This window comes from Patagioenas fasciata, chromosome 39, assembly GCF_037038585.1.
Source record: "Patagioenas fasciata isolate bPatFas1 chromosome 39, bPatFas1.hap1, whole genome shotgun sequence".
NCBI classification, from domain to species: domain Eukaryota; kingdom Metazoa; phylum Chordata; class Aves; order Columbiformes; family Columbidae; genus Patagioenas; species Patagioenas fasciata.
In genome coordinates this window covers 1,386,967-1,398,312 of record NC_092558.1, presented here as the reverse complement: position 1 = coordinate 1,398,312, position 11,346 = coordinate 1,386,967, and the positions used below count along the sequence as shown (strand labels likewise).

The window sequence follows — 11,346 nt, the reverse complement described above, 5'->3', positions numbered from 1 at the left end:
TGTCAGGGAGCTGGGTGGATCCTGTGAAGAACGCGGGTGGATCCCGTCGGGGACCCGAGTGGATCCCGTCACAGATCGCCCCGCAGTCCCTGCATCCGCTTCCCTTTGGAAACCCCCAGCGGGGCGGGAAAATTCGCGCCCTTTTCCTCCCACCGCCGGCCACGCCCCCTCCCCGCCTCTCCCCTTCCCATTGGCCTGCTCGCACGTACATTTGCATAACCACGCCTATGCCCCTAAAGCACCGCCCAGGTGTTTCCTAATAAGGCGCGGCCCCGCCCACTCCCCTCCCCGTTGCCGTCAAGCGCGGCGCTGTCGCGGCTGCGCGGGCTTTTCGCCGCGGGGATGGCGGAGCCGGGGATGGAAGCAGAACCGGGGGGCGAACCGGAGCGGGGACCGGAGGTGGAACCGGAGCCCGGGGGGGAACCGGAGCCCGAGCCCGGGGCGGTGTCGGCCGAGGCGGTTCTGCGGGAGCTGGAGCTGTTCGAGCTCCGCTGCGACGGCGAGGACGTGCCCGGCAGGCGTGAGGGAACCGGGGGATACTGGGGGGGTCTGGGGGTGGCACGGGAGGGATTTGGGGAGCGTTGGGTGGCTTGGGGTGTCCGGAGGGTTATTGGGGGTCTGGGGGTGGCAGGGTTCGGGGGATTCGGGGTGTCCAAGGGGGTGTTGGGGTATCAGGAGGTTTATTTCGGGGGTTTAGGGTAATTTGGGAGTGGCAGGGGAGGTGTTTGGGGTGTGCCAGGGGGTTTTGGGGTCCCTGGTGGGACATTATGGGGGTGTCAGGTGATTTTGGGGTTCCCAGGGGGTCCATTATGGGGGTGTCAGGTACCTTTGGGGGTCCCAGGGGGTTGTTTTGGGGTTCCCAGGGTGTCCATTATGGGGGTGTCAGGTACCTTTGGGGGTCCCAGGGGTTGTTTTGGGGGTCCTAGGAGGTCCATTATGGGGGTGTCAGGTACCTTTGGGGTTCCCGGGGGGTTGTTTTGGGGTTCCCAGGGTGTCCATTATGGGGGTGTCAGGTACATTTGGGGTTCCCAGGGGGTCGTTTTGGGGGTGCCCAGGGCCGTGGGGCAGTTTTGGGGTGCAGGGTCCCCAAGCCCGTGTCCCCCCAGTGCTGGAGCTGTGTGTGACCCACGCACTGGGCCCGGTGACGTTGGCCAACGAGCTGCTGGCGTTCGTCACCACCAAGGAGCTGGGGACACAACTCGGCGCCCACACGCTCGACGCCTTCGAGCACGAGGTGACGGGGTCCCCGGTGTCCCCATGTCCCCAAAACCCGCCCCTGAAAGGGGGGGATGTGTGGGTCACTCACCACGTGTCCCCAGGTCCTGTCCCGGCGCAGCAGCCGCGTCCCCCGGCGCGGGGACCGTCCCCACCGGGGCCTCCACGACATCCAATCGCTGCAGGACCTGTATCCGCATGGATTTGGGGTGAAACACCAAAAAAAGGGGGTGTTAGGGTTACTTAGGTGGTCCCGTTTGGCCCCTCCCCTGCGAGCAAGGCCTCGTTAGCACTGGGTAATTAGCGGGTTCCTTAACGAGGCGCCAGCCTTGAGGAGGAGGACGAGGACGAGCTGCTGGACGCCTACACCACGCCCTCCAAGGTGACCCAAAGTGCCCCCAAATTTAGGGTTTTCCACCCCAAAATTGAGCCTTTTCTGCCCCAAAAGGTCCCCGCGCTCACCGCATGTTGGGTTCGGCACAGGGGGCCCGGAAACGCAGCAACTCCAGCCCGGAGCAGCCGCGGCACAAGCGGCTCCCGGGCCGCAGCCCCCTCGGGGCCTTCTCGCCCGGGAGCTTCTCCCCCAGGTCAGTGGGTGACACCGGTGATGGCACCAGTGATGTCACTGGGGCCATGGGGGTGTCACTGGGGGTGTCACTGGGGATGTCAGTGGGCTCAGTGGGGTCACTGGGGCCGTGGGGGTGTCACCAGGGATGTCAGTGGGGCCATGGGGGTGTCACTGGTGCTCAGTGATGTCACTGGGGCCATGGGGGTGTCACTCCTCATGGTGATGTCACTAGGGCTGTGGGGGTGTCACTGGTGCTCACAGTGATGTCACGGGTGTTCCTGGGGTGGTGGGGGTGTCACTGGTGTTCACAGTGATGTCACTGGGGCCGTGGGGGTGTCACTGCTCATGGTGATGTCACTGGTGCTCACTGTGATGTCACTGGGGGTGTCACTGGTGCTCATGGTGATGTCATTGGCATCATGGTGATGTTACTGGGGTTGTGGGGGTGTCACTGGTGCTCATGGTGATGTCACTGGGGGTGTGGGTGTCACTGGTGCTCACAGCGATGTCACCGGGGGTGTCACTGGGGTCGTGGGAGTGTCACTGGTGCTCATGGTGATGTCACTGGGGGTGTCACTGGGGTCGTGGGAGTGTCACTGGTGCTCATGGTGATGTCACTGGGGGTGTCACTGGGGTCATGGGAGTGTCACTGGTGCTCATGGTGATGTCACTGGGGGTGTCACTGGGGTTGTGGGGGTGTCACTGGTGCTCATGGTGATGTCACTGGGGGTGTCACTGGGGTGTGGGTGTTACTGGTGTCACTGGGGGTGTTACTGGGGTCATGGGGGTGTCACTGGTGCTCACAGTGATGTCACTGGTGTCACTGGAGGTGTTGCTGATGCTCACAGTGATGTCACTGGTGTCACTGGTGCTCCCAGTGGCACTCGTGGGGTGTCACTGTGTCACCGGTGCTCCCGGTGACACTCGTGGGGTGTCACTGGTGTCACGGGTGCTCCCGGTGACCCCGTTGCTGTACCGCAGCGTCACCCCGTCCCGTCATTACGCGTCACGCGGGGGCCGGGGGGACGTGGTGGCCACGTTCGGGGACGCGCCGGGGACACCGTGGAGCAGCCTCGGGACCCCCAGCTGCACCCCCCGGCTCTTCGGGCCCCCCGAGCGGCACCTGAGCAAACCCTACAAGTTCATGTTCCAGAAGCCACTGGACGTGCGCGAAGGTGACAACGGGGGGGACAATGGGGACACAATGGGGGGGGACACGGGGTGACCCCCGCCCGGGCGCTGATTTGGGGGGATTCGGGGTGTTTTGGACAGTGATGCTGTGGCGGATGGAGGAGCTTGGGGACGCCCTCAAGCGCCACCACCAGCTGGAGGACTTCGCCCCGGTGACGCTCCCGGCGCAGGTGACGTCCCCGCGCTCCAAAGGAGTCTTTGGAAGGTCACTTTTTGGGCTAAAAAGCTGCTCTTTTGGGGCCGTTTCCCGCAGGAGCCGGTGACGGTGCTGGGCCAGATCGCGTGCGACAGCGCCGGGAAGCTCAACGCGCACTCGGTGCTGCTGGTGGGCGACGCGGCCCACGCAGGGGGGGCGCAGATCCCGCTGGACCTCTCGGAATTGACCGAATTCTCCCTTTTTCCGGGGCAGGTGAGGATTTTGGGGGGGAACCCCGAGTTTTGCCCCAAACGCGGAGCCGAACCGCGGGTTTCTCACCTTCTCGCGCAGATCGTGGCGCTGGAGGGAACCAACAGCACCGGGAGGAGGATGAGGGTGACCAGGATCTACGAGGTGACGCCGCGCGGCGGCCGCAACCGCTTTGGGCTGGAAAAGGAGGATTTGGGGGTCACTGGTGGTTTTTCCGCAGGGGGTTCCCCTTCCCTTCCACGCGCCCACGGAGCCGCTGCCAGGTTAGAGCGGGATGTGGCCCCAAAGCCCCCATTTGTCCCCAAAGCCCCGTTGTCCCCAAAGCCCCCGTTTCTGTCCCCAGATCAGGTCTCGGTGCTTGTGGCCTGTGGCCCCTTCACCCCCTCGGACGGCGTCGCCTTCGAGCCCCTGAGGGACCTGCTGGATGTGATCGAGCGGGACCGGCCCGACCTGTGTCTGCTGGTGGGGACACCATGGGGGACATGGGGACACCACTGGGGACATGGGACTGGCCCGACCTGTGTCTGCTGGTGGGGACACCATGGGGGACACGGGGACACCACTGGGGACATGGGACTGGCCCGACCTGTGTCTGCTGGTGGGGACACCATGGGGGACATGGGGACACCATGGGGGACATGGGGACACCATGGGGGACATGGGACCAGCCCGACCTGTGTCTGCTGGTGGGGACACCATGGGGGACATGGGGACACCATGGGGGACATGGGACCAGCCCAACCTGTGTCTGCTGGTGGGGACACCATGGGGGACATGGGGGGACTGGCCCGACCCCGCCGGCTTTCTGTCCCTTTTTGTTCCGAATTTGCCCCAATTGGGGGCTCAAATGGGAGCGGAATTCACGCCGATCCCACCCCCTTTTCTGGTTGTTTTACCGCATTCCTGCTGTTTTCATCCCAAATCGTTTCCCGCCAGTTGGGGCCGTTCCTGGACGCCAGACACGAGCAGGTGCAGGTGAGGGGTGCTGGGGGGGCCTGGGCACCCCAAAACGGGGCGAACACCCCGAAACAGGGTGAACAAACACCCCAAAACGGGGCGAACACCCCGAAACAGGGTGAACAAACACCCCAAAACGGGGCGAGCACCCCGAAACAGGGTGAACAAACACCCCAAAATGGGTCTTTTCCGCCCAAATGGCAGCGCTGTGAGCTCCCCGGCTCCTTCGGCGAGGTCTTCAGGCTCTGCCTGCGCTGCATCCTGGACAGCACCCGCAGGTACGGCTGCTTTTGCCCAAAATCCCCGCTTTTCACCCCAAACGGGCTCCGCACGGCGCCTCCACCGCTCCCTGCGGAACAAAAGGGGTGAAAACCGTCAGATTTGGTTCAGGGACGCGGCTCAGGTCTCAATTTGGGCTTTTCCGCCCCAAAAAATCCGCGGGGGGATAACCAGGAATGGTTCATGGGGCTTTTTGCCCCAAAAAGTGGAGTCTGGGCTTCTCCCCATTCCCCAGTTGTGTCCCCTAATTGCCCATTTTCCCCCTTTTTTACCCCAAAACCACCATCTCTCAGCTCCTCATTTTTTCCCCCAAACCCCCATCCCCTATTCCTCATTAATTGCCCATTTTCCCTGGTTTTTCCCCCATTTCTCCCCATTTTCCCAGTCTCCCCCCCCCCCCCCCCCCCAGTTTGGTTTCTTCCCCCCCATTTGGTTTCTTTGCCTCCCCCCCAGCCCCATTTGGTTCCTTCCCCCCATTCCTCATTAATTGCCCATTTTCCCTGGTTTTTCCCCCATGTCTCCCCCCCCGCCCCAGTTTGGTTTCTTCCCCCCCATTTGGTTTCTTTGCCTCCCCCCCCAGCCCCATTTGGTTCCTTCCCCCCATTCCTCATTAATTCCTTTTGTCCCTAATTGCCCGTTTTCCCCGTTTTTCGCCCCAAAGCTGGCGCCCCCCCCCGGTGGTGGTGCCGTCCCCATTCCCATTGTCCCTAATTGCCCGTTTTCTCCGTTTTTTGCCCCAAAGCTGGCGCCCCCCCCGGTGGTGGTGCCGTCCCCGTTCCCATTGTCCCTAATTGCCCGTTTTCCCCGTTTTTCGCCCCAAAGCTGGCGCCCCCCCCGGTGGTGGTGCCGTCCCCATTCCCATTGTCCCTAATTGCCCGTTTTCCCCGTTTTTCGCCCCAAAGCTGGCGCCCCCCCCGGTGGTGGTGCCGTCCCCATTCCCATTGTCCCTAATTGCCCGTTTTCCCCATTTTTCGCCCCAAAGCTGGCGCCCCCCCCCCGGTGGTGGTGCCGTCCCCATTCCCATTGTCCCTAATTGCCCGTTTTCCCCGTTTTTCGCCCCAAAGCTGGCGCCCCCCCCTGGTGGTGGTGCCGTCCCCGCGGGACGTGGCGCTGCCCCCCGTGTTCCCGCAGCCCCCGCTGCCCTGGCCCGACCTCCCCCGCGCCGACCGCACGGTACCGGCCCCGCTCGCCCAAATCTCCATCGTTTGGGGCATTTTGGGCTGTTTTGGGGTGTTTTAGGGCCTTTTGGGGGGGTTCTGGGGTGGGTTTGGGGCATTTTCAGGTGGTTTTGGGGCACTTTTGGGGGTGGTTTAAGTACAGTTTGGGGGCGGGTTTGGGATGTTTTAGGGCAGGGTGGGGTGACTTAGCACCGATTTGGGGCGGTTTGGGGCAGTTTGGGGCATTTTGGGTGGTTTGGGGACATTTTGGGGTGGTTTGGGGACATTTTAGTGCAGTTTTGGGGCAGTTTATGGGGCATTTTGGGGCAAGTTTGGGAGCATTTTGGGGTGGTTTATGGAGCATTTTGGGGTGGTTTGGGGACATTTTAGTGCAGCTTTGGGAGCATTTTGGGGAGGCTTTGGGGCATTTTAGGTGGTTTGGGGACATTTTGGGAAGGTTTGGGGACATTTTAGTGCAGCTTTGGCATTTGGGGTGGGTTTGGGGACATTTTGGGATGGGGTTGGGGACATTTTGGGGTGGTTTGGGGACATTCGGGGGCGTTTTGGGGGGTTTCTGGGTGGTTTTGGGGCATTTTGGGGTGGTTTGGGGGCATTTTGGGGGGTTTCTGGGTGGTTTTGGGGCATTTTGGGGACATTTTGGGGGGTTTTGGCGTGGTTTTGGGTCATTTTGGGGTGCAATTACGGTGCCACCCGCAGCGCGTGCTCCTGGTCCCCAACCCCTGTACCCTGGAGCTTGGTGGCACCGTCCTGGGCGTCACCTCCACCGACCTCCTGCTGCACCTGGGAGCCGAGGAGACCAACAGGTACCAAATCACCCCAAATTCACCCCAAATCACCCCAAAAACTCACCCCAAACCTCCTGCTGCACCTGGGAGCTGAGGAGACCAACAGGTACCAAATCACCCCAAATTCACCCCAAAATCACCCCAAATCACCCCCAAAACTCACCCCAAACCTCCTGCTGCACCTGGGAGCTGAGGAGACCAACAGGTACCAAATCACCCCAAATTCACCCCAAAATCACCCCAAAAACTCACCCCAAACCTCCTGCTGCACCTGGGAGCTGAGGAGACCAACAGGTACCAAATCACCCCAAATTCACCCCAAAATCACCCCAAAAACTCACCCCAAACCTCCTGCTGCACCTGGGAGCTGAGGAGACCAACAGGTACCAAATCACCCCAAATTCACCCCAAAATCACCCCAAAAACTCACCCCAAACCTCCTGCTGCACCTGGGAGCTGAGGAGACCAACAGGTACCCAAACCCCCCGAATTCACCCCAAATCACCCCAAAAACTCACCCCAAAACCAGCAGGTGGGCACAAATCCCCCCATTTCCCCCCAAAATCAGTTGGGTCCCCAAATCCCCCAGATTTCCCCCCAAAACCCTCACCCGGGGGGGCGGCTCCTGTTTCCCTCCCCTCACACCTAACAGAGGCCGAGCCGCCCCTCTCTGTCAGATGGTTAATTAGTCTAATTAATCAGCACCACCCGCAGTGGTTTTTCACCCTTTTCTCCCCCTTTTTAACCATTTTCTCCCCTTTTTGACCCATTTTCTCCCCAGATCGGCCGGGGGCTCCGACCGCTTCACGCGGATCCTCCAGCACCTCCTGACGCAGCGCAGGTGAGGCCGCAAAACCACCCAAAACCGCCCTTTTTTGCCCAAAACCCCGCGCCGTTTTCACCGCCTTTCCCCTCTAAAGTCATTTTTTAACCCAAAACCCATCGTTTTCGGCTCTTTTTGGCAGTTATTACCCGCTGTACCCCCCCTCGGAGGAGCTGAACGTGGACTACGAGAGTCTCTACAGCTATGGGTCCCTCCCCGTCACCCCCCACGTCCTCGTCACCCCCTCCGACCTGCGCTACTTCGTCAAGGTCCGCCCCAAAAAACACCCAAAACACCCCCAAAACACCCCAAAAACCAGCAAAAACCCCCCCCAAAACCTCCAGAACACCCCGTTTCCCACAAATTTGGGCAAAAACCTGGGCTTTTTGAGCCCTGAGGCGACTTTGGCGCCATTTTGAGCCCTGAGGTGACTTTGGCGCCATTTTGAGCCCTGAGGTGACTTTGGCGCCATTTTGAGCCCTGAGGTGACTTTGGCGCCATTTTGAGTCTTGAGGCGATTTTGGCGCCATTTTGAGTCTTGAGGTGATTTTGGCGCCATTTTGAGCCCTGAGGTGATTTTGGCACCATTTTGCCCCCCAAGGCGATTCTGGCACCATTTTGTTCCCTGAAGTGATTTTGAGCCCTGGGGCGATTTTGGCGCCGTTTTGAGCCCTGGGGCGATTTTGGCGCCGTTTTGAGTCTTGAGGTGATTTTGACGCCATTTTGCCCCCCTGAGGTGATTTTGGGCGCCATTTTGAGCCCTGAGGCGATTTTGGCTCCATTTTGGCCCCTGAGGAGACTTTGGCGCCATTTTGAGCCCTGAGGTGACTTTGGCGCCATTTTGGCCCCTGAGGTGACTTTGGCGCCATTTTGAGCCCTGAGGCGATTTTGGCGCCATTTTGAGCCCTGAGGTGATTTTGGCGCCATTTTGAGCCCTGGGGTGATTTTGGCGCCGTTTTGAGCCCTGGGGCGATTTTGGCGCCATTTTGGCCCCTGAGGCGACTCTGGCGCCATTTTTGGGGTGACCGTGGCACCACTGTGACCCCCGTTCCGTTCCCGCCCGCAGGACGTGCTGGGCTGCGTGTGCCTCAACCCCGGCCGCCTGGCCAAGGGCCGCGCCGGGGGCACGTTCGGCCGCCTGTCCCTGCGCCGCGGGGCCGACGGGACCCCCAGCGTGGCCGCCCAGGTCGTGCGCATCTGACAGCGGCCCCCATGGACCCCCACGGCCATCTGGACCCGACACCGGCCCCCATGGCCCCCCATGGCCATCTGGACCTGACACCGGCCCCCATGGCCCCCCATGGCCATCTGGACCCAACACTGGCCCCCATGGCCATCTGGACCCAACACCGGCCCCCATGGCCCCCCATGGCCATGTGGACCCAACACTGGCCCCCATGGCCATCTGGACCCGACACCGGCCCCCATGGCCCCCCATGGCCATCTGGACCCAACACTGGCCCCCATGGCCATCCGGACCCGACACCGGCCCCCATGGCCCCCCATGGCCATCTGGACCCAACACTGGCCCCCATGGCCATCCGGACCCGACACTGGCCCCCATGGCCCCCCATGGCCATCTGGACCCGACACCGGCCCCCATGGCCCCCCATGGCCATCTGGACCCAACACCGGCCCCCATGGCCATCCGGACCTGTCACCATCCCCCATGGACCCCCATGGCCATCCGGACCTGACACTGGCACCCATGGCCCCCCATGGCCATCTGGATCTGACACCGGCCCCTATGGCCCCCCATGGCCATCCGGACCCAACACTGGCCCCCCATGGCCATCTGGATCTGACACTGGCACCCATGGCCCCCCATGGCCATCTGGACCCAACACCGGCCCCCATGGCCATCCGGACCTGTCACCATCCCCCATGGACCCCCATGGCCATCCGGACCCAACACTGGCCCCCCCATGGCCATCTGGATCTGACACTGGCCCCCATGGCCCCCCATGGTTGCCCGTGGCCATGTGGACCCGACACCGGCCCCCATGGCCCCCCATGGCCATCTGAAACTGACACCGGCCCCTATGGCTCCCCATGGCCATCTGGACCTGACACTGGCCCCTATGGCCCCCCATGGCCATCCGGACCAAACACCGGCCCCCATGGCCCCCCGGACCCGATGCCGGCCCCCATGGTCCCCCATGGCCATCCGGACCCAACACTGGCCCCCCATGGCCATCTGGATCTGACACCGGCCCCGATGGCCCCCCATGGCCATCCGGACCCAACACCGAGAACACCCGCCCGGACGCCTGCGTGCGCCTGTTTGGCCCCTGAACACCCCAAGACCTCGTTATCAATCACTAATTGATCCATTAAGAACCAGCAGGACCTCCCGGGGGTTCCTACAGCGAATTTTGGGCTGAGAAACAGCGAATTTGGGGCTGACAAGCAGTGAATTTTGGGCCATGGATCCTTGTTTTTGTGTCGCTCGTTTAATCACTAATTAACTAACGAGGGGGCAACAGCTCATGGGGGTTTCTACAGGTGTTGGGGACACCCAACAGTGATTTTTGGGCTGAAAACCAGCGATTTTTGGGCTGACAAACAGCGCTTTTCGGTCACTCGTGAACCGGAGGGATCGTTTCCCCACCCGCTCGTTAGGAAAATGAAGATTAAACGAAGATTTTCCCATCAAAGGGGCCGGAATCCTGGCGATGTCCATGCGGAGCTTCGTTAGGGACACGGAGCTTAATGAGACGCAAATTAATTAGTGATCGGGGCAAGAAAACAGCGGTTTGGGTCAGGGGGGGATTTTCTGCTGGATTTCGCCTCAAATTGGTAACGATTTAAAGAAAAATTAATTAAAATTGTCCTTCTGTGGTCGGTTCTGGCCAAAAAGAGAGGGAAAAAGGGGCTTTTTGGGGGGAAAAATGGCGTTTTTGGGGAAAAAAGGTTGGTTTGTGTGGGTGGAGGCGCAGGGGCCTCGGCAGTCGGAGCTTCGTTAATTGGTTGCTTAATTACCTGCTCCTTCCAGCCCTGTCTGTGGTGGATTTGGGGGTTTCAGGGGGTCTTGGGGGGTTTGGGCATTTCCAGCGGGGTTTTGGGGGTTTTAGGGGGGATTTGGGGGGGGTTGGGGGTTTCGGGGGGGGTTTGGGGGTTTTAGGGAGGATTTCATGGGGGGAATTGGGGGTTTCAGGGGGGTTTTGGGGTGATTTGGGGGTTTCTGCGAGGTTTTGGGGGGAATTTGGGGGTTTGGAGGGAGTTTTGGGGGGGAATTGGGGATTTCAGGGGGTTTGGGGGGGAAGATTTAGGAGTTTTGGGGACTTCGGGGGGGATTTTGGGCATTTCCAGAGGGGTTTTGGGGGGGATTGGGGGGTTTCAGGGGAGATTTGGGGGGGGCTTGGGGGTTTTGGCGGGGGGGGGGATTTGGGGGTTTTAGGGGGGATTTCATGGGGGGAATTGGGGGCTTCAGGGGGGTTTTGCGGTGATTTGGGGGTTTCTGGGGGGTTGGGGGGGAAGATTTAGGAGTTTTGGGAATTTCAGGGGGGATTTGGGGGGTTTTGGGCATTTCCAGAGGGGTTTTGGGGGTTTCAGGAGAGATTTGGGGGGGGATTTGGGGGTTTCAGGGGGGATTTCAGGGGGGTTGGGGGTTTTGGGTGGGATTTGGGGGTTTCCTGAGGGGTTTTGGGGGGGGATTTGGGGGCTTCCAGTGGGGTTTTGAGGGGATTTGGGGAGTGATTTGAGGGGTTTTGGGGGTTTCTGGTGGGGTTTTGGGGGGGATTTGGAGGTTTTGGGGGGGTTGGGGTTTCAGGGGGGTTTGGGGGGGATTTGGGGGTTTCAGGGGGGTCTTGGCGGGGATTTTGAGTTTTTGGGGGGGATTTGGTGTTTTCAGTGGAATATTTAGGAGTTTTGGGGGGATTTGGGGCTCTGGGGGGGGGTTTGGGGGTTCCAACCGCAGCAGCCGGCGTCTCATTCCCCCTTAA

At 61.0% G+C, this 11,346-nt stretch overlaps 2 protein-coding genes across 3 annotated transcripts; both read left to right on the top strand.

Moving 5' to 3' along the window:
- The first annotated feature begins 298 nt into the window (after positions 1-298).
- Positions 299-8,603, top strand: POLA2 (DNA polymerase alpha 2, accessory subunit). The gene is made up of 18 exons (XM_071801542.1): positions 299-520; positions 1,107-1,234; positions 1,320-1,405; positions 1,543-1,597; positions 1,699-1,802; positions 2,765-2,958; positions 3,056-3,144; positions 3,228-3,383; positions 3,462-3,524; positions 3,601-3,643; positions 3,724-3,842; positions 4,317-4,355; positions 4,542-4,615; positions 5,681-5,789; positions 6,491-6,597; positions 7,361-7,420; positions 7,545-7,671; positions 8,469-8,603. Exons 1-18 carry the CDS (start codon positions 343-345, stop codon positions 8,601-8,603), a joined length of 1,866 nt encoding a protein of 621 aa, XP_071657643.1. The 5' UTR covers positions 299-342.
- An 11-nt stretch (positions 8,604-8,614) lies between these two features.
- On the top strand, positions 8,615-10,243 carry LOC139826291 (uncharacterized). Of its 2 annotated transcripts, none has more exons than XM_071801543.1 (2): positions 8,615-8,906; positions 8,974-10,243. In XM_071801543.1, the coding sequence occupies exons 1-2, from the start codon at positions 8,615-8,617 to the stop codon at positions 9,729-9,731; spliced, it is 1,050 nt and encodes a 349-aa protein (XP_071657644.1). In that variant the 3' UTR covers positions 9,732-10,243. The 2 variants fall into 2 exon arrangements, with proteins under 2 accessions (XP_071657644.1, XP_071657645.1); XM_071801544.1 differs by having other exon boundaries at positions 8,836-8,867; positions 8,906-10,243.
- The last annotated feature ends 1,103 nt before the right edge of the window (positions 10,244-11,346 follow it).